Source organism: Phasianus colchicus, chromosome 3 (assembly GCF_987193195.1).
Source record: "Phasianus colchicus chromosome 3, bPhaCol1.hap1.1, whole genome shotgun sequence".
Classification (NCBI taxonomy): domain Eukaryota; kingdom Metazoa; phylum Chordata; class Aves; order Galliformes; family Phasianidae; genus Phasianus; species Phasianus colchicus.
The window spans coordinates 61,974,589-61,998,483 of record NC_143438.1 but is presented as its reverse complement, the minus strand read 5'-3'; the positions used below and the strand labels follow the sequence as shown (position 1 = coordinate 61,998,483).

The window sequence follows — 23,895 nt, the reverse complement described above, 5'->3', positions numbered from 1 at the left end:
TAGTCTCAAAGGAATATGTGACAGCTGCAGATCCCTCTTCACTAGAGAAAACATAGTTCACAATTACCTTTTCTCCCCTTTCTCTAGCTTTGCTACCATCAGATCCAGGAAAAATAACTATTATTACTCAGGCAAGTATAATCTCTTTGATCCCGAAGTAGGACTGATATTTCCACCTAAAATCTACTACTTTCTCACAATAGGCAGTGACAACAATCTACCAGAATTCCTGGAAACTTATAGCACAGGATCTCGGATGCCATGAAATGCCCCCACCACAATTCAGGCACTGCAGCTAAGAAAAGACACTGCATCTGACATGTCCCAAAGCATCAGTTTCTCATGATCACATACTCAGCACCAGTCTGTGTGAAGCCAGTCCTACGTATGTTGGTGGGACTGTAAACTCATTGGAGAAAAACACAGAAAAAATTTCATGTCCATGGATTGGGTAGGAACCAGGCTCTCTCTTTGGCTATTTATGATGGATTTCAGCCCTAAGGTAAGTGAAAGGCTCAGATATAAATAAAACTACTGTTACCAACTTTGGACTAAAATCAACTGAATACACAGAACTTCCATTTTACACTATTCTTATTAAAAAACTAGCTCACACTCTTCAGTATCTCGGCATGTAAATTGAAATTTCATAGTCAAACCTCAGGCTTTTTATGGATTTGTGAAACTCGTATATAATTTTTTTTTAAAGTGGCATCATTAAGAAATATATCCTGTTTATCTCATAGAATTATCATTAACCATGAATTCATTCCCACACACAGCTATTCCATTCCATGAAGAGATTGGCTTTTTCATATTTTTAACTCTGCATGTTTAAGGAAATTTTAGTCACATGTATTAAGATTTCTAAACACGCTGATTAAATTGCCTGTTCTTTTTAAGTATATCACCTTAATTATCTATGAAATAGTTTGCCTATTTACCCTTTCAGATCAGAAAACTATTGCAAAATGTGAAACATTTAATATTTTCAACAAGACTATTTACAGGTACCTTGTAGCCAGATACAACACGCTGTACTTTGAAAGTACTGTGATTTATAGCATGCTACTTGTAGTTACCTGTTCTGTCATTTAGATTATGATCCTGCTGACCTTTACATTCATGATTAGACAACTGCTTCAAAGAGTGTAGGAAATTAAGGATTACTGGTGCAATTGAGAACTTTTTTCATACAGAGGAATTCAAAAGAATGCAGGCAAAATAGAGTTAATGAGGATGAAGGCCCTATTTTTTAGAGCTACCAGGCTTGTGTATGCATGTGCAGTTTGGGTTTTCTTTTTTCTTTGCTTTCTCCTGGTCAATACAGATTTACTGAACAGAACACCTATTTCAAATTCATGCTACTTCCCTGGAACAACTACTTTAACACTCCAGAACAAATCACTTCACTTAGCTAGGTAAGCTGTGGTCCCTGATCATTTTGTCAATGCTCAGTGTCTGTAGGAAAGCTTATGGAAAACAACCCTATAAAGTTCAGCCCTGAAACAAATGAGTCATTGCTCCTTATGAGAAAAGTTCCTCTGAGCAGGCACGACTTCATTGCAAGATACAAAAAAGCTCAAAGTTTTTTGAAATATAATCAGCTCCTAACAAGTATACTTACGTTTGTCTTGGTCAGCTTCCACTCCTTCACTTTCTGTATCACTCGGCAACATCCAAGGCTGATGAGCAAGCTGAAGCTGTTGCAAGAATTCATCCTGCCATAAACAGATCTATTTTAGATAAAATGGCATAGAGTGGTACTGTGCAAATGCAGATTGTAGTACTTCAGTTTGAATTAACTGGATAGGAAAAAGCCTTCAATTAAAACTAAACTAAACTAAACTAATATATATATATATATACATATTCTTGTTGTGAAGTAAACTCAGAATGTAGAGGCTATTCAGGCTCACCACATTACTTTTTGTAATGGAATTCTTGTCCATTTATTTCAGGGAAAAAAGAATTCTGCTATAGCCAGAGATACATACATACTGATCTGAGAAATGCAGTGACACAAAACAAAATATTAACAAGGATATTCTGTTTATTCTTGCACCATTCTTAGACCATGCCTAGGTACATCGTGAATGATTTGCTTAAGCAAGGCTTTGATTTGTCAGAACTTTCACTGTCTTCAATCCTTTAAGAACAAGGATCTGCAACCTGATTTAGAACATATGGCTTTATTGGAGAAGTAGAAAGCCTAGGAAGAAATAATGCTATGGAAAATTTTGTGTCCCAGATACCATAAAGCTCTAAGCATCAAAATACAAATGTTATACACAGTTAAGAATCTGTACCTGCCTTTAAAATGTTTTGCCATCACCTCTTCTTTACAAAATATATGTATGTATATAAAAATATTTTTCCATGTGTATATATTCATGTAAGCATGTACACTCACATGAAGTACGACAGATTCTTTTGCAATACTGAAGGTAAGAGATGAGACCGAAAAGCATAGTTTCATTTCAACAGTGGTTCAGACATGCAAGTCGAGTCTCTGAAAGTTAACTCAAGGAGTGGCCAGATAGCATAAAATTACTGGCCAGATTCTTACAGTCACCTAAAAGAAAAGGAAGCTACAAGCCGTCTCATTTTCTACCACTTGAAAACCAGAATATTTCAAGTTAAGTTACATTGTGCAGCACCATAGCATTATTTTTATTGCTTAGCCATCTGGTTTAAAAATATAAACTAGGTTTGTTTTACTCAGTTCTTGGAAACCAGTCTCTCAGTTGGTGGAATAAGACTGTTAATTCTCTTAGTAATCTGTTAAAAAATCCCCAAAGACTGCTGCAATGACTGAAATGGAAGCTCAGGCAGCAGACCCAGCCTTATGCATGTATTTAACTGTGTAACTTTTTCACAATCTGAGAAGGTTGCAGACTGCAGCACTGAAATGGGAAAAAGCTTTGGTTCACAGGGCAGGATTACTGCAGCAGTAGCAAGTGGCTCTCACACTGGTCAGCATGCTTTTTAATCTTCCAAAACTACAGAGTGAAAAAGGGGGACAGGCAGCAGAAGAGAATGGAAGTACCAAGAAGAGTCCTCATGATATTGAGTGGTGCTCTGCACTGCTGTGATTAGGAAGAGGCCTTGTGTTAACTAACGCTGTATTCATATCAGCTGAAATCTCCCAGTACTAACAATGATGGACCAATAAATATCACTGAACAGCACTTCAAGGTGCCTGGATGAATAAAATGACTAAAATTACAAGTGCTGAGAAAATGTAATGGCAAACAAGGGAGTCACTAGTATTTTCATCTCAACGGCTATTGATAACTATCACAGCATTGTGTCACTTTAATGGAATCCATCCTGAAGAGATAAGCAGTATTCAGCATTCCTTTGTCAATTTATACAAAACACCAAAGGATACAGTCAGTGCATAAAAATATCTCTGCAAAAGGATTTGGAGCTGTGATTTATTAGTTTTATAGAGATAATAAAACTATTTCTCTAGGTAGCATTTCTTTGCCATAATTCAATTCAGCCTGAACAGAGCTGATAATAAAACACACCTGTTAAAACTTTGTAGTACTATGTGTGCCAAGAGGCAGAAACTTGTCCACAAAATCTCAGATCATTATAAGTTTTGAGCATTAAAATAAAATTCTTAACAGCTGATATGTTAAGTATTCGCCAGATTATTTAAGATGTGTGCTATAACAAGATTAAACCAGCATGGACTTTACTAAAACTTACTAAGAACTCTGAATTGTACTCTGAATATTTTTGTATTTTAGACTTATTGTACTCTGAAACATATTACAAACTAGGAAGCATGTATAATGTATTTAGTGATATGTTAAATGTCCTCATAAATGGCATAGTGACAGCGTAAATTCATGCACACGCTGTATTCTTTAATTCAAGCTCCAAATGATAAAATGTGCTGATGGTACTCAGTAGCTGCTTCCTTTTGAACTGAGTTATTCTCATTGCATATGTACCAGCTATGTACTGATTAATTCCATTAACACCACATAAGAGCAAGGAAGCAGAATTCTTTGCAAAATATTATCCGAGTATCTCATATAGGGCTGGCAACGTAACCACAATGCATTCACATCTAATGGAAATTCCCTGCTCACACCATTAAGTCTAAGAAGAATAAAGGCAACTTCCCTTATTTTATTTTACTGTTTTTTATACAGGAAGAAGATACAAAACCTATAATGAAATTTGCAAAATAATATACAGTATCAGCTTTTAGTTTTATACATTTGTAATCTGCACAAGTACAAAGAACTTCATTGTTCATATTCCTCAGGCTACCTTAGATTTTCCAAAATTTGACTCTATGCTCAAAGAGAAATCACATGGGCAGAAATAGACACCTCTCACATAGCAAAAGATATTATCGAACAGCGATACTTTCTGGGGATGTTCTGTCCTCATTCTCTTGTGTTTTTCTAAGCTACCAGGACCTGGAATGAGCAAAGATGGCTTAAAAGAGCTCCCAAAGTTTCCAGCAGAACCCCCCAGCCATGAGGCTGGCAGCTACAGGTTGGCCAGATCTCCATCAACCAATTTTTGAGACCTGAGCATGAACATGCCATACCAGCCATTTTCCCCTTGGAATCAGAGCTAGTCCCCAGGGGAGCTCTGATGAAGTCAAAGGTCACTTGCACGTGTCAGGAAGGGACAAACATGTTTTGGATCTGGGTCATCAGCAGCCAACATGCTATTCTGTCCAGTAAGCAAAGAGAAAGAAAAGTTTGTCACTTCTAGCAGGGATCATAACAGTGGATAAGATCTTGCACAGGAATGCTGACATCTGATATCAGCTTTACAGTGGTCTTGCTGGATGAGACTGGACATGTTATTCCATCTGTAAAACGGGGTAACAGTACTGTTCTTTTCTTAAAGTACCTTATACACACGCACGCATCAAAAACAGATAACGAGACATTATTACTAGAAGATGTATCAGTAAAGTTTGGGATTTGGCAAACAGAAATAACAAATCACAGCAAATAGAAATAGATTTTCAAGATTATCATTACTGTTACCAGCAAATACTGTGGAAGTAAGAATTTTTAACTGACTGCCTTATTAGAGGAAAGATCAGAAGGTATCTGAGAGTTGCTGTCCCTCGGCAGAGATGCAATGCTCATTACATGGCACTTCCAGGATCCATTACAACAACAGAAGTTAACATTACCTGACTATGTATCAGTAAGACAGAAAAGATAAAAATAAAATAAAATTGAAGTTTTTTAATGGGAAACAAGGAGACCTTTCATTTCTTCTGAACATTCTTAGTTACAAAATGAACTTCAATTCTCATTTTTTGGTGAGAAAATGTCATCATACAAACACATTCATCCCTCCAAACAGGGGACAAAAAAAAAAAGTTACAATCACAGATTTTTTTCATGGAAAATGTCTAACTTGAAAATCTATCAACTTTAGCCTCTTTAATCCTTGTATTTTTAAGTTGGATTTCCAATTCTGGGTGGAGAACTAGCTCAAGCAATGGGATTAATGCACTGGTATTTTTTTCCACCACTGAACATACAGATTCTTCTCATCAGACTGGCATTTCCTGAGAAAAACTCATCTTAGTGAGGCGTGCATCTGAGATAGACAGCAGGGCTATTCTTTCACAGATTCTTTTATTTCCACTGCCTACACACTAAAGTTATCTTTAAGGCAGCTAAGGTTTGCAGGGGAGAATCCCACTCAGAATTACAAGATACTTTAACTTCTCTTTTCATACAAAGACTAATCCTGTAAAAGCCATTAATATAAGACAGGAAGTTCTTATGCTCTGAATAAGTCTAGCTAACATGCACAATAGTACTAGACAGTTGTTCAGCAATATTGGACATTTTCCCACTACAGTTCAGCTTTTTATTTCAGAAAATACGTCCATTCAGCAATGACTAGCTAACCATTCCAGTGCATAAAAAAAAAGAACAATTAGACCAAGGAAATATTATGCACTGTCAGTGCAGCAGGAAAAATACCCTGGAATCATAAAGATAAGATATAGTTGTATTTAATAGTCCAGAAATATGCAACTCAGAAACTGTAAGGCTAATAAATCTGCAGTGCATTATGCAGGCAAAACCCTACCAATCTCTGAAAATTTTGGGGCATGAGTGTTTCATTACAATTTCCACAATAATCCTGAAATTTTCTCATCAATACGTCTCAAAGTTGAGCAGTATTTCCTGCAACTTTTCTCAGTATTATGTTTCAAGTTCTTTTCAAAACATTAACATTAGGTATATTGACACCACTTCAATGTAAAACACGATCTTGTCTTCATGTTATAGTAGCTCTTAACCATACTCAAAACATCATTATTAAATTGAAAATCTTACTTCTGACAAACTGCTTCTTTGAGCAGTGACAGTGACAACATCTCCACTCATTTGCACAGAGAGCCCTGAAGCAGCACTGAGGGTCCTCCCCATTTGGCTCTTTGACGTCAAAGATCTACTTCTATGCAAACTGATGATGCTTTCCTTATTTCCTTGACTGCTAGGAGTAAGCGGCCGTGACAGCAAGCTGTTTGGGGTCACAGGTCTGCTCCCTGGCGTTGATGGAGTCGATGGCCTGTTGGTTTGCACGCCAGCTGTCGGAGGCCTGCTGTTTGTAACACTTGAGGCCTGTGCTCGGCTGTTAGTGGGCAGCGGTGGAGATTTGTTTCCTTGGAGCTGAATGTTTTTCCCCATTTGAGTTGGCCTTGGATTTTGGCCCTGTGTAGCCTGAAGATTGCCTTGAGGATCAGATGTACCTAAACTGTGATGCTGGATGCTAGGGCTTCTTGAGAGCCTTGCTTCTTCCCATAGCGCTAGGTCCTTTTCAATATCTGAGCACACAAACACATAAACAAACAAAAACCTCATTTTCAGTTCTTTCAGGTTTAAACTTCTTATTGATTTTCCTCACTATATGTGACATCTTGTAGTTCTGCAGAGAAAATCTATTCATCCTTAAAATACAAGGCACCAGAATTAATGGTTTGACAATGATGTCCTTAGAATCTATTCACAGTTGATTTACTGCAAGCACATCTATCCCACAGAAATGCATTATTACCATTGAACTGAACCATCTAGCTATGAATTTCACTACAACCTATGAAAACCTCTCTCATTTAATCAAACTTCTCTCTGTGGCTTTTGCACAGTTTCTCATTAGCAACAAGCTAAGATGAGGCTGTGAACCTGTAAACCCGCAATCCTCATCAGCACTGATGTGCAATCCAAAACTGGAGCGAGACAAGACTTAATGTTTCTGATCTCCCTGTCTATTGCCCAAACTGAACTCTGGGGCCAACAACTCCTGATCTCTGGCACATCTCAGTCTGTAATGCTGCCTGGATCTGAATTTTGTGCTCTGGTTTGTCTTCAGTGCTACAGCAGTTGAAGTGGTCACCAAGGTCTAGAATTTAAGGAAGAAATGTGGTCACTATTTGGTGTTCCAGTTTCTACTCCATTCAGGGCTGCATGAAATAAGATCCTGTTTAAAAACAGAACAGTTTAGCGGTAGTGAGGAAAACTGTCTTCTGAATTCATTTAATTCATATTAATGATTCTGATGAATTAAACCAGATATATTCAGCCAAGTTAGATGAGGGTTCCTGGAATTCAGGTTAGCATAGCTGCTATACTGAAAGGTCCTTGAAAGTAAAAATGTGAAGAAGCTTGACAGGCAATTCAAGTTCATTTCATCTCACACAACTGTTCTGAATTTTTACTCTCACTGACATTTACTCTACTGTAATTTGGTTTCGATAAGTAATGCTATTTTCCATTAAATTCTACAAACCAGAAGCCGTAAATCAGCAAGGTTCTACTGACTTAATCATGTACTAAGTGAACTTATATAAAATGAGCATTTTCATTTTTGTTTTTCTAGTAATAACTTCAGGTCCTTAAAGTTCTGAAATAAAAACACTCTAAATTGCTTATTTAAAAAATCAGATTTTCTTGTAGTTCTAGTTACTGGTAGGTATAAAAACAATGTTTTATGTAAAACAATTAAAGATGTGCCATCTTTAACATTAATATCTTTTAAAATTACACTTCGAAAACAGGAAAATAAGGTTTATGTTACTACTCTAATACAAGACATTTCTCACATTTCAAATATTGTTATTAAAAAAAAAGTTGTCAAAAATGAGTCTTTCAACTCTTTAAAGATGCTAGCAAATTTTAAATGTGGTTATTCTTCCCAGCACACAATACAGAATATTTCTAATTGCCATCTTAATCTCACAATAATCTTACTAAAAATTAACCTCTTAAAATTATTTCCATTTTGAAATACTTATTTCTTGAAGTACTCTTCCATTATGCTTTTAAAAAAACCCAATACATATCAGTTTGAAATTTGTAAGATGCCTGGCTGAAATCCAGAGGCCAATAAATGACAACATGGGTTATGTGATTTGAACCAAATAAGGAATACTCTCCTTTAGAGACTCAATTTAGTTTGTGTCTTTGCAGAATTCCAGATCTCTGACTTCCCCATGTTGATTCAATATGCTAAGAAATTATTTGAAGCTTTTAAGGATTTAATAACAGCTAACTAAACATTATATTCTGGCTCACGTTTTCTTCATTTCATATAGTAGACAAGATTGAGTATTTAACATACGTTCTCTTTATTTATTTATTTTTTTACTTCAACATCAGCTTTTTAATCAGAAGGGAAAGAAAAATATCACAAATCTCCAGCCTTATGGTATTATCTGATACTCAGTAAATACCAGAATTCAATTATGGAAGGACTTTTTAAAATCCCTTGTCAATGTCATTTAAGGAAATAAAAATGTAAGCATCAGAAAAACACAAAAGCATTTTACTTCCTTATTAGAAATGACAGAATATCATTCATAATGCAACCACAAACTGTTTATGCACCTAGAAATTCTACTTGTGATAAATCATATTCCAGAAGTATGCACTGACCACAGTATAACAAACTAAATGGGCAAGTCACTGGAATTAACTACCCCCAAAAAATTAAATAAATAAAAAAATTTCCATTTGTGTATGATATAAAGCAGCCATAGCAACGTAAGAGACTGGATTTTTGACAAAAGTATCGCTGGACCACATGTAAGGAAGGAAAGGAAAACTGCTTCAAAATCTTTTTTTGTAAAAATGCTGTTTTCAAATAACAAGGCACTGAAGAACTTGCTGACACTTGGTGCTAATCATAGGCATCCATTTGTGCCAGTGTTAAAAGTGAGTTTTCTACAGCATGTAGTCCATAACAGAAAGGCAGGACTACGTCTTATCATTACATGAGCCCAAGTCTCAGAAAACGTCTAAATGACTGCATAGAACAGGATAGGATTAATAGATTCCACTGTTCTCAGTGAAAGAAAGAAAATGACTTGCTGATATCACTCTTTTTTTTTTTTTTCCCCAAATCTATCAGAAAAATAAGGCTAAGCAAAATACTGCTTTATTATCTGAGATCCTCTAAGCTGATTCCTCATGGAAGTTACGTTATGCTTGTCAGAGGAATAATTGTCTCAAGCAGCACTGGTACAAGAGGAAGTTAATCGGTTAATGAATTAACAGGAATAGGAGAGTCCAATGTCTAATAACAGACCCATACTCTTATGAATTTCTAAGCCAAACAAATACCACTGGATGGTAAAATGCCTGAACCCCCCATCCAGTGCTACTGAAGTAACAGGCCCAAAGCCAAATCACAACAGCATTGATGTGAGAAGACCTTGCACATCATACCACAGCAGACAATGTCAGAGAATAAAAGAATTCATATAGTTAACCAATTAAGTATTTAAAATTCTATCTTCCATTCAACATGGTAGTTATTATTGTCAACTTTGTCTACAGACATAAGGATCTGCATGTTTCAGAGTACACTGCTTACAAGGGCAACTTGTACAGCCATGGAAATACTACTAATTCAGAAGTAAATCAAAGTATTGAGAACTTGACCAGATCCCTTGTAAGTGACACCTGCCACAACATACAGGGACCATTTTTAGTTCTTCCTCTACTCTAAGCAAAAGCTTTTTCTGTTCCTCACTGTGCTCACAGCCATGTCTTCTACTTGACTTCAGCTACAACAGTTCCTAGACAGAAGTAAAACAGCTGAATCTCTCTTTCTAAAGAGGATACAGCTCCCAAGCCTTCCAGGCCAACTTCATAGGTAGGATAGATGTCAAAATCTTTTTGAAGATGACACCGGAAGTGCTAAGTTCTCTGCCTTGTTCTGTGACAGACTTGAAAGAAGGGCCAGAAAAATTTCATTTCCCTCTCCACCTTACCTTAACTGTCTTCATATTCTAGTTCTACATCACTTTTCACAGAGCTGACTTGTGAAGTGCAGTTTTCTGTTTGACAAGCAGCATGTGTACCACAGGAATACCACGCTGTATGCCATACCATACAACTAACCCTTAGAAAAGAAAATATTAATTACAAAGAACAACTAACAAACACAAACAACAGCTGTTTCTCTGCAATGAAGGAAATGTGAAGTTTTATCTATTTTCATCAGCATCTGAAATAGATTATCTCTTTTCCTTGGTCTAAAATATTGGCATAGATGTGTGAGGACTGCTATGTGCTTCATCGTCCCTTGCTAGCATACATACCAGCTAGGTGCTTTTCCATGGTCTGAAGTTCTTTTGCTGCTAAGGAGTCCTTTAAGAGTTTCTGTCTTGGTGAACCGCCAGATCTGACACCCATGGCATCCATAGTCCAAACTGGCTGAGACTAACACAGATAAAAATAAAATGGAATATTTTTTAATATGCTTTCGTATTTCTATGTGAAACAATAAAAGAACAAGGAGAGGGGGGAGTGATGCGCTGTACTCATTTAGATAGTGAATCTGGTAGAGTTTTGTGTAGAATTAGTATATAATATTCATCCGGAAAAAAATTAAAACCTATAATTTCTTACCTTAAATAACATAAATAGTATGCATTAATAAAAATCAACAGTTCTAGAGTAATTTATATATATATCGACATACAAGCTCTTATTCCACACTGAGAAAACTTAATAGGACAAATTCCTCAATGATTTACATTCTAAGCAAGTTACTTAATGGGGACTGCACTTTAATTTGCCACATTTAGCACAGTATCTCTACAAAGCAGCACTTCTGGGAACATCACAGAATTTCATCATCAAAATTGCCAGTGCCATTTTATCACAAAGTATTCCTTTCAGAAACAGCAACTAAATCATCATGGCAACACAGAAGCTTGGAAGGGATGCTGGGACCACTTACCCAATCATTTCACTACTGAATGCTGTAGTACCCAGTTACCCGCATTTTCTGGAACCCATTCAATACAATTTCAAATTTAAAAAAAAAAACTTTAAATTTTTTAAAAAGTTTTAAAATATTTTAAAATTTTAAAAATTTTATTTAAAAATTTGTAAAAGTTTTGAAATATAATACTATAAGGTAAACTCAGTAAGTTTTTATATGCTTACTTGAAATACACCAGAAGTATATGATAAAATGCTTAAGACTTGGTCATAAAAAACAACAAACAAATACATTAATCAAAGCACTCTTAACAGCTTGTCTGAAATAAATTTTACTTTATTACCACACCAAAATATTTCATCTGAAATACAGGAGGTTTTGCTGCTTTCCCTGGTTTCCTGAAGAAACAAAGTTTATGCAGAAGTCCCATTGTTTTTTACCTCTTATTGATTTTCGAATATTTCAGTAAACATCAAACAAATCTAGAGAGGGGCCAGGGTTTCAAAGACAGTGAGTTGATGTAATTGCAGGGAGAATGATTGAGGAGAGGACATAAACACTGTCTTATATTTAACTGACTACTGTGAAACATGTACCTTTAAATTTGTTAACAGATTCCTATGCATAAAACAACACCCATACTGTAAAGTTCCATATTCTTACATTAAAAGAAACCCCTATTCATATTTACCAGAATATGAAATAGTTCACAGCTGCAGGCAATCCTGCTGTTAGTAACACACAGTGTTTTTAGATCACAGTTGGCACTTCGTAATTTGCAATTGCTTTTTACTGTAGTTCTGCTCTGGTATAGAGTCACACATATTTCATTCCAGGCAAATACACAGGAAGAGACAAACAAAATGTAAATTAGTCAGAAATGGAAGTTATCCTGCAAATACATTCATTTCAGACACGTCACTACACTTGATTCACCTGTTTTCCCATGAGATTTTGAGAATTTTCCACTTCATTCATATTTGAGAATTCTCCATCCAAATGATAATGTGTCTTCTTGAGGTCACTAAGGAATATTCACCCATATTAAACTACTCACATTTCTACATGCTTGTTTCTAATAGATTTTAGTTACTCCACATCCGTTTCTAGATAGAAGAGTAATTTGTTCTATGAGCAGTTTCTTTGAAACAAAAGAAACTAAATAAGAGATGGGAATGGGAATAGAGCCTGTAAAAAATCCTAATATTCTGGTTTTTAATCTGTTTTACACATACTCTTATCCCTCAGTTTTTTATGGGGGAAACTGCCATTTTTATTTAAGTTTAATGGAGTACTCTTCATTAAGGGATGAAAAATACAGCAGCCCTTCAACAATGACTAGAGCGAAAAATTCCCCAAGTCTAACAGGATGAATTCTTTTTGAATACACAGTATCACGCACAAATATAACTCTGATGAAGTACAGAATAAAAGCTAGTCAGTCATCTGTGGTAAAACTGAAGACCAAACTTTTCATCTAGTGTTCTCAGCTCTATTCAAGTCTATTGTAAACAAATTGTTATGAGTTTTCACTAATTCTCTAGCTTCCAAAAACAAACACTTGCAAATGTTAGCCTTCTGAGACTTTCTCAGCTTCCATCTCCTTTTTTGTCTGAAGATAAAATAATCCTTCTCTTCTACAAACCTCTAATGTTTCTTCTTACATTCTACCTTTTCCTCTGTGATACTTTTTTTATATGCATCAATATGCACACAACTAAGGTGAATGAGTGAATGCAACTCAGCCTACCATCTGTAATAGAAACTAAAATAAATGGAGAAAAATGATTCTTTAATGTAAGCACCATGACAGTGCTTGAGATGTTTATTAAAAAATATGAATAACATTTAAATGTAAATTGCAATTAGGAGGCTCAAAATCACAAAGATGAAACATCAGCAATACTTTTGCATGCTTCAACTCAGATTATTAACCTTGTGTAGATTCACATAAAACAGATAGGAATGGCTGTGCATAAGCACATACAGGCACACCAAGTCATGTACACACATGCACTCTGTAAATGTTTGCGTCTGCCTTCATCCTGTAAACATACAGTTACAAAGAATATAGAATTTGTTTTCAGTTCTGCGCACAACACAGATGTACACATTCTTTTGGGGAGTAAGTATTAATTTGGATATGATTTTAAAGCAATACATTCATATCTATCTTCCAGATGCACCATTTCAACACTGTGAAATTAGTGAGACAAATTTGGACAACTTTTTTTCCAACAATTTTGTAATACTTGCTTTGTATTTTTCTGCACCATGTACTATCATAAGCCTATGGCATTTTGTGAGACGACAGCACTGTAAAGAGACCAGAATAATAGTTCAATAATAGCCATGAAAGATGATATATTTAATAGTAGCCATTTAATTACAAATTATGGGCTTATAATACTCTTACAATTAAACACCTGATAGAAAGAAAACATGATCTGAAACTATTAGTATAAAAAAGTAATCTGTTTATTATGGCATTAAAACTACTGTATTACTATTATTTTTTTGCTCCTTCACTGAAACTAGATGTTCCGAGACCATAAGCAACAACACTGTCCTGAGTGCAGGAGAGATATGACCTGTAGGAGCATGCCCAGAAGAGGACCACAAAAAAGATCCAAGGGATGAAACGTCTCCCCCTACAAGGACGAAAGAACTACAGCTGTACAACCTGGAGAAGAGAAGGCTCGGAGGAGACCTTAGAATAGCCTTTCAGCATCTAAAGAGGGGCTATAAGAGAGCAGGGGACGGACTCTTTAGCAGGGTCTGTTGCGACAGGACAAGGGGACATGGTTCTGAACTAAAAGAAGGGAGATTTAGATTGGATATAAGGAAGAAGTTACTTACAATAAAGTTGGTGAGGCACTGGAACAGGTTGCCCAGAGAGGTGGTGGATGCCCTATCCTAGGAGACACTCAAGGTCAGGCTGCACAGGACTCTGAACAATCTGATGTAGCTGCAGGTGTCCCTGTTCATTGCAGGGGATTTGGACTACATGACCTTTAGTAGTCCCTTCCAACTCAAACAATTCTATGATTTCAGTCTTTCTGAAGGCAGACTCAGGTATTATTACTATTTTTTTTTTCCTCTGTAAATAATACTGAACATAAAAATTCTCTGTTAACATGTTAGGCTATGAATTCATTTAAGTGATAACATATAAATAAAGAAAGAGTTCCTTAGTGTCTTCAACAACGTATGCAATAATCTTGATCTTAAAGGATAAATACAAGCTGAAAGCAGGGGATGTTAACAGGCAGCCTTTGGAAGCACATCAGTTCAAATGCTTTAGCAAGGAAAAATGAATTCACACATCACCAGCAGAATTCATTGGTATCCCTTCTCTCCAGTGGATAAGCAGCAGCAGTTCAGAAATGTCTCTTAGGAGAGAGATTCAGGCTTGAAAGTCATTAATTTAAACCCTTCTGTTCCATTTTTATCAAAATATAACCTCAGCCAGGTACAGCTGAGATAAAACACTAATGTCGGTTATCTCAGATGTTATTGATAATGGCAGTAGACTGAAAGTAGTTGAAAAATTTAGCATGTATGTATAAAGTGCATATATAGAAATGGTCCTTTTTAATTCCTTCAGCATATTCCAAACTGCAATTGCCCTCAATTATTCACTAAGATTTTTTAATATTAACACAAAAATTATAAATAGCCTATTCATATTAACTAGATTTTATATCTAAACAGGAAGATGTTTCCTGAAAGACACCCTTGCCTTTTTAGTTTGCAGGAATGGCTCTGGGTGCTGTTCACATCACCTTCAAACTTTGAAGGTAAGGCAAAGTCTCTGTGCTAGAAATACATTCGAACAAAGCCCTCAGGATACATTTGTCAACTTTAAAGGTCAACTATGAATCCATTTCCTAATTGGTTTTCTTTACATAGCATCATTTCTTCACTAACAATATATTCATCAGCACATTATTTACTTAGATCGCTTAGCCAAATTACTCCTAAAAAAAAATAAACTTACAGAAGATAAAGCCAAAGGAAATGTCTGTCACCTCTGGTTCCCTGAATTTCTGGAAAATATCATAACTTACTGGAAAAGCCATGCTGGTACACAAACATAATTAAGGAGGTCATAAGAATAAGGAAGTTTTCCACGATCAATATAAGTACTTCAATATTTGCAGCACAATGTCATTTTTACAGCATACATCAGTATAGCTTTTATCCTTAGGAAAAAACAGTGCAGATGCGAATGTGTGCATGACGTGGGCTGCCATTTCTGTGTAATCCACCATGGACGCACAGGGAGCTCTGCAGAGATGCAGCATTTCAAATTATCTGAGGCAGAGAAGACCTCCAAATTACCTCCAACACCACTGGGAAATCAAATGATTGTTAGAAAGTAAATTAGCCCTTCTTGCTGACCATTAAGTTTGGAATGATGGAATGCTACTCTTCTGTTTCATTTTGGCCTACTTCAGATTTAAACATACAAGTACCCATAGGCACAACTGTGCACATTCTCTTCTCAGACATAGGGGATGTCCCTAACTCACAAGTGCTTCTTCATTTTTAAAGTCTATCTAAATGATAGATAAATGATGAATCACATAATCATGTCAAAACAAAAAAGGCAATCGCATATAGGTATTGAAAAGGAAGTGAAAATTCAATCCTTAGTTCCTTGCAAACTATAAACACAGGCTTTGATTGAACTTTTTATTCTGCATAGTTTTGTTAATCAAGTGCAATTGTCATTGGCAATTTCAGGAGATAATAGCATAGAAAAGACAACCACACTTGTCTATCTATAATCTACTATTTCTTTGCTAAATGGCCTAAATGTCTTAGAAGAAACATGTGATGGAAAATCCTCCCGCTGCAAAAAGTATCAATTATTCACTAATTTGTTTCCAAGTGTCCATACCATCTGACCAAGAAGTGGCAAGAACAACTGTTATTCAGCAGCTGAACTTTCTGTGAAATATTTTGTTTGAAGGTTCTCCACATAATTTACGTTATTTTGTAAGAGATCACCAAATTTTTCATCTTTCAGGTTCCACAGTATTTTCAAGCACAGAAGGTGAACTTGTCAACACACATTTTCTTTTGTTATTGTTAAAACAATAAACCTCCTTAGAAGTCTGATGCAATGTAAGAAGCCACCTCTAACCCCATCTTTCCACACTAGGGCCCGTTCTACACGAAATGCCACGTAACTGAAATTATAAGCTTTTTGCTTCCCATGGCAGGCAACATTTGACACTAAGCCTCACACTAGAAAAGTGGTAGTTTGATAACTTACACACAAGTTTTCTACTTACAGATTGAAGGCAGATTGAAGGAGGAACTATGTGGGCACCTGAGTATAACATTTCAGCTTTTCAAACTTCACTAGAATAACCTTCTGTAAGCTTTGATCTTGTTTTATTTACTGTTATTTGGAAGAATAGTTTTCAATTTGTCACTCCAAAGACACCAAAGTTTTAGAAAAAAAAAATAAGGCACTCACATTTTTTTTAAATGAATTTTTTAAACTGCAGAAAAATCATTTTAAACTCATCTTTTGGAGTATTAAATATTTTAAATTGGGAGTATTTTCAGTTCAGAACACACCTGCCATTCTGCCTACACCATTGAAGGTCTTGGAAGTCTGAACCAAAAGCTGCACGCAGTGCCTGCCAATGGGGCTGGTGGAATTGAGCCCACAAGGGGAGGGGGCTTTCTGCCAAATGTACTCCAGCCATGGGCCAGGGGCCCTGCAGGGATGCTGGGCAGCCATACCATGTATCACTGGGATTGGGCATGCACCTGAGATGCTGGGTTTTGCAATACACAAAATGATGTCAGTAAAAAGGAATATGAGTGAATAAGAAGTGAGAAAGAATCGTTGAGCACACTTCACACACTCTCCAAAGCAAAACAGAACTTTAAAGAAAGAAATTAAGTCTTTACAACTGTACTGTCAAAATGCTATGTGTAATTTGTGAAATCTGTTTCACACAGATGATGTCTAGAGCAAAGAAGTTCAAGGTATGTAATTTAAACTACTTGCTTAACAACTTTCAGGAAATATTACCCATTTCCCAGTAAACTTGATATTATGTTCTTTTATTACACCGTATTGTTAATTTAGCAATTTGCAATTAAAATTACACACTTGCAGTTCGTTTTGGACTAGCTGCACAAGAGTTGCACTTACGTAATATTATTTATTATTGTTATTAGTTCTATATGAGTTAAAATGTAAAGGCTAAAAATACATAACTTTATGTGCCTGAATGTCCACATACTTTAAAAAGTGAAGTTGGTTTAAAAAAAAAAATGGGATGAGACTACAGTAATTCTGGATGTATAGTGTATAAATAGGGCCTTTCTAGTTCATGCTACCTCACAGTCACACTGATCTTGTTCAACATGTGGTAGTGGAACCTTAAAATATTTATTTTAATGGCTAACCTTCTAATTGCTATAAGTGACCTCAATCCAGCAAAAAATACTTAGTTAAATAGTGACGTTTAGGTGATTTAAAGTTGTTGGTTATAGTCAAACTTCTACAAGCATTAACTTCCTAGGATTGTTCCCTGAGAAAATGAGCAAAAACCTAAGAAATTTTCCATCAGTTATAATGAAAGCAACGTATCACTGGAATATAGCTGTATTCAACATGTATCGATACCAAAAAGTAAAAGCTTAATATTTTTGCAGGGACCCTCAAATCATTTCTCAAAATGAATTCCCATCAAGCAATTTCCATATATATTACAGAAAATCCTTGTGTATATTCCTTGTAGGAAAGCAATAGAGAAGTTCCAAAGGAGAAGGAAAAATGGGAAAGGATATATTTTAAGCAAAACACCTCTACAAAATAATTCATTAGTGTGTTTTTCTCAAAGTAATAAAGACCAAAAACTCAAGCCAACTTCATGCAAAATATGCCTTTTGGAGTTAAATAACTTCTTTTTCCCACAGTTTCTGTTTCATTTGTATTGGTTTGCCTTGCATGGATAATTTACAAAGAAAAATAAACCTTTTCATGTGTACATGCAAAGCAAGATGAGTGAATGCAAAGATTCACATGAATAAAAACAATAAGCACAAGATCCAGGTGGTAAAAGAAGTAACTCAAGAGTGAACACAAGGGCTACAGTGTCAACTGCACAGTGTACTTGCCCTACTCTTTCTTTCAGTTACTGCAAATTTAGGTTATTCCCTGGATACTTTACTTTTCCATTACAGTCAGAATTCCATCTGACCAAACTTTTCCCTAGCATCACTTCCGAGTTTTCTTGAAGATAACTAACCAAATATTTGTAAAATTGTTTACAGAAACAGAAGGTAAACTAGGACTCTGAGAAAGCCCCATGGCAAAAAATCTCAAAAAAAAGTTTTGCATCTCGCCTTGCACTTTTTCTTAAATTAAATATTTGTCAGAAAAATATCCCCGCAGTAAACCAGGATCTTTAAGAACATTGTGAATGCTTGCTTTCTACTTTGTGTCCTTGCAAAACACATGGGAAGAGTGCTGATTCCTGTAAGTACTCCTAACTGCTTTCCAGTAGCCTTACTCGTTTATCCATTTACTACACTTTGTTTGGGATTGTGCAGCACTGACAAATAAGTTCTCCACTTTTCAAATATCAATTCTCTCTGAGAAAAATAAAGTTTAGCAAAAGATTCTGCTGAAAAGACATTCAAATGGAAAAGGTCTAATTCCAAGAACTTCCAGACTCTCTAGAAATACAGAATGTTACAAGAAAATCATGATGTAATCATAGTACGCATTACATTGAGCCATGTATAGACACAGATACTCCTTATCAATTCTAAATACTGTCATTCAGGCTAATTTACTCTCCATACCAAAGATTATACATGAGAACTTCTACACAGAGCATGAAAAAACAACCCACACAGCTCTATTCTGAAGATTTTCAGAACATACTCTTGCATAATCCTTGTTGCTTCATCCCACAGTCTTTCTCAGAAGATTTATTCTCTGTAGGCTGAGGCACGTTTAAAGAAGATAAGTCAAATATACGTGAGTAGAGAGAAATTTATGATAATGACTAGTTTAACTAGCGACAGACTCATACTACCCTAGTGGGATGCAGTACTGGAATTAAATATGGAACACTTTGAGCTAAATCATGAATTCTTACAGGTAATATGCACATTTGAGTAAATGTCACAAATCAATTTGTCTGGTTTATGATAAGTGTCTGAATAACATCAAATTTATTCTTCCTCATCGTATTTCTTCCTCACCTTCTATCTCCCATAGCATCTCATATAACATCTGAAAACGATGCGAACTCATGAAAACGTATTTTAGTATCAATTCTTAAGTCCCTTTACAGGCATCATTCTTAATCTTTTAAAGAATTTGTGGGAATTCGTTGCATGAATGCATTTATCTTCACAGTTTTTCTATGGAGAACCTTAGCTCTGTCTCTGTTTTTTGTATGTAAAGACTGTCCCAGAGTAAGTCTCACTGGAAGTTATTAGGAGATTATGGAGCAGATCTCTGTTCCTTCAGAGGTCTAAAATGCAACAAAAGTTTAATCATTTTATTCTTTTTTGATTAGGTACAGATACAGGTGAACACATAATGCTTGATAGCTGAATGTTACTTGGGTAACAGCCATTTCAAAGACAGAAAAGAACACAAATAGCTAATCACACTATTTACACAATAGCTTAAAGATCCAAAACACAAACTCTAAAAGCAGATGAACTAACAATTATTGGCTTCCAGCTCCTTAGTAACTGAGACAAAGGAACTTTCCAAGAGCTCAGGAAAGGGAACCTAGTTGCCCTTGCCTTAGGAAAGAGGATGTGTAGTCAAAGCAGTGGCTTCAAATATTGCGGGGCTACGGTACTGACTTCTCTTTGCGGCACTGGCATTAACAGCAGTAACCAGTGTGAATTTCAGGGATTCTCCCCAGGCAAGTTCACTGCCTCCAGCACTCTACTGCACTGGGCAGCTTTACCTCTGCCTGTAAATACGACTCTATGATTACAACCAGCAGAACATTAAATTTATATACATTTATGTGCATTCATAAGCATGCAAACACAGAATGTGTATCTGAAAATAGTCAGCCAAAGGGTGCACACTTCTGCAGCAAGATTTCGCTGATCAATACAATGACTTTTTATTTTCCTTGTTATCTTTATTTTTCTATGCAATTCAATTTATTTGTTGCTCTTTGCCTATGCTACATGTCTGTGGAACTGAGAAATCAAAGCTGGTAGCTGGAACAGGAAGTCCAATTCAATAAGAAAATCATGTGTAAGATCACAAGAAACTGCTGCAAAATTTATCATAACTCTGTTCACTGATAAATAAAAGCAGAAAGGAGGCTTGAGCAAGAAACTCAACGGCTGCTGAAGATTTGCTCCTCATTCTTTTTGCCCAATACCCACAAATGCTTTGTAAGTTCTCGCAGTCCAACTTCTCAAAGACCTTTAGAAATTGATCTGGAATTCCCCATCTGTCAGTGGCTTCGATACCCCAGACTGGAAATAGGTTAAGTAATTTACAATTTTTTAATTATTTAAGCTTTACTAGTAGCTAGCTGCCTCAAAGTCTGCAACATCCATCTGCATGGTCACTGTTTTCTCTTTTTTCTTCATTACTGCCTTTCTCCATAGCTAACAAATACCGAGCCTTTCTTTTCACTTACCTTGTCAACATTAAAGTGTGCTGAAAACACAATTGCTATGGGTGAAGTGGAATTAATGCTTCCACTTACAGTTGCATAGAAGTATGTTAAAAAAATACTGTATTTTCAAAAGAAACAACCACTTGTTTAAATTGTATTAAAATTTCTGAAGCAATATAACAAACTTCAAAGTTCTGTCATTTTTCAAAAAATTATTTTATTGACAACTATATTTTCTGCAAATCTGCAAAGATTTCCTTATGTTTCAAATTTCTAAAAAAGAACTGAGGGAAATATTACAAACATAGTACTGCACTATTTAAACAAAACCATACAGTTTTAAAAGGCATATCTGATTTACTAGGTTCCAAGCAAACGTTACCAAAATCTAAGTGACTGAGGTGGTAAAATGAGAAATTTCGTAATAAAATCTAAAATTTGAATTACTTTTGTTCTGCTAAATTTTTAAAATACACTCTGTAAAATCAAACTGGTACTCTGATATTTAACCACTGAAATACACTCAAAACCATATTGACATAGTCTAAAATGACTGAAATAGTTTCAGTCATTTCAATATAATAATTTCAATAGAAGCTATACATGTAAATCCAAGAAGATATGATTTCATATGAGATGGTAATAATAGATCTCAAAATATCACCCTTTCTAGATTAAAAAAAATTAGAACTGCCATAGAATTGAATATGCTAAGGAGATAAGCAAAACAGGCAAATTATGCTTTCCTTGCTTAAGATGAGAGTGCAGACAAGCACTTTAATCTTTATACAAAATCTCATTTTTCTCAAGCTATTTAAAAAAAAAATCACATGATTATTCATAAGGGAATCTACTTACAGATGCTGTCACTTGAGAGGCACTCTCAAATTCATCAATATCTTCCATAAGTGTTTCAACCCCAGGTACCTGAGCTGTTCCAATGAGGTAGGAAAGAAATAAATTGCATTAAATAACCATTACTCAATTTGAAAATAGAATACTTATAAATTAACTGCTGAGAAGGTAAATGCAGCTACCATAAAACCAACGCTTTCTAGTTACGCTTGAATGGATATTAATTTATGACTAATTTTAAGTTATAAGCGTAATACAATGAGGAACAGTGTCTCTAACATGAATAGAGTGACAAGCAAGCCTCATTTATCTGCTAGCAGTTTTATAGGTTATCTGTTATATTTACTGCTAAAACAAAATATTATTTGTCTGCACAATGGAGTAGTAGATTTTCAGGTTCCAATCGCTTTAGGCGATGTTTAAAGGCCATGCAGGCAATAATTTTTGCCCATACTGTCACATTTGTTAAACAACAAGATTGGGTGAGAAATTCAGAAGGCCTCTGACACACATTTAATGTCTTAAAAGACAATTTATGTACGTAGGCCAGAGAAAGCAAATTCTAAGTGACATGCTGTGCAGTTTCACTGCCTCCTAGCCTTATAGGCACTTAGACGCTGTTTATAAGCTATGTAAAAAACAAGACGCCCTGATCTTCCCTGTGTCCTGCTGTTATTCAGACACTTAGCAGGGAGATCCTCATGTTTCCAGAGTGCCCGGATGTGTGAAACATCTCAGACTAAATGAAAGTGGGGGAAAAAGAGATGATGATGCAGTGTGGAGAAGTGCTCAGAGAACTGATCAAGAACTGGGAGATGATTCCACATTTTTGCCATTGCCATGCCTGGTTCACATCCCCCTTATTTTTATCCTTATTAATTTTTTATCCTAGTCATGCAGTTCCAACTGGAATAGCACTGTATACGTTTGATAGAGCCCTATTTCTGTTGAACTTCTCAAATTTCAAACTTTTCCATCCAAATGCCTGTTTTCAACTTTCTACTTTACTGGCACTTTAATGCAAAGCAAATTGTGGAAGCTACATATCCTACTATTTTCAAACATATCAGGTTGAAACTGGAGCTGGCTTACTACAAATAAAAGAAACTCATGGCTCCTGTTTGATAGGGAATTAAGCACTGATGTGAATATTACTTAACAAAATTTATTTAGCAAACTAATTATTACGTATCATAGCACAACCAGATCTAATATAATAAGAAATACCACATGCATACTGTGGCATAGCACTGCATAAACCATCATTATCAGTCCTAATATGTTGTTCCAGGAAAAGCCACAAAAAAAAGCCAAGTCTTTGCTCACACCTCCGAAATAGGTGGTATTGCATACTGCTCATGCCACAAACAGCTTTTTCTTTTTCAGATTAATTGGGCAGTTTAAAAAGTTTAAAGATCAATGCTTTTCATTCACCTAACATTCAGAGCTCACTCCCTCATTAGGTATTTTAAGGCTTCTACAAGAATGCACTCACTGCAAAGATCTTTGCAATAATCTCATTTTTTTCTGCCTTGTACAGTGGCTCTTACTCAAAGTGTACATGGCACTTGTCAGCAAAAGAGGCTGAAACCAGCAAAACAAGATCCCACTGTACTTAGAGGTACCCAGGACTAAATGAACACATGCTTTTAGTGATACCATTTCTTCATATCCAAGTTCAAAAAACCACACATTAGTATATGACCTGTACAGCTCCCCCATCATGAAAGCAGCATGGAGACTGTCAGGCACAGATTTGTACTAGATCCATCCAATTGCAGTATCTATCTGTACAAAACAAGAAGAAGATTTATAGGAAGACTGAAGCCAGGAGGCTTGGCATCTATAGGGGAAGTTTACAGTGCACTAATCAAAATCAGGAACATAACTATTAAATTCTTCCCTGAGTTATTTCCTGTGAGATGGTCCAATGGGAAAGAGAAACAGTTTTGATGGGTATCACTTGGAACAGTGAAACAGCAGTGTTAGAGCATCTTGTGCCGTCTATCTCGAGACCTGACTCCCCTCTCATTTTTACTGCTTCGATCAAAGATAACTCTGCTCAATTCAGTAGGATTGCACCAGAGGGAAATCAGTGCAGTGGTTAATTAGAGCCAGACAGAGATTGTTGGTGGAGTCAGTATTG

General features: G+C 35.8%; 1 protein-coding gene across 5 annotated transcripts in view; it reads right to left on the bottom strand.

Annotated features, from left to right (window-relative positions):
• Positions 1-23,895, bottom strand: part of C3H8orf34 (chromosome 3 C8orf34 homolog) — a 193,070-nt gene that overhangs the window by 43,678 nt on the left and 125,497 nt on the right. For all 5 annotated transcript variants that reach the window (XM_031604863.2, XM_090137683.1, XM_090137681.1 and 2 more), the window contains 4 exons: positions 21,753-21,826; positions 10,619-10,739; positions 6,351-6,841; positions 1,628-1,721 (listed from right to left, as the gene is read on the bottom strand). In XM_031604863.2, the coding sequence (XP_031460723.2) occupies positions 1,628-1,721; positions 6,351-6,841; positions 10,619-10,739; positions 21,753-21,826 (780 nt within the window). The remainder of the gene's footprint in view (positions 1-1,627; positions 1,722-6,350; positions 6,842-10,618; positions 10,740-21,752; positions 21,827-23,895) is intronic.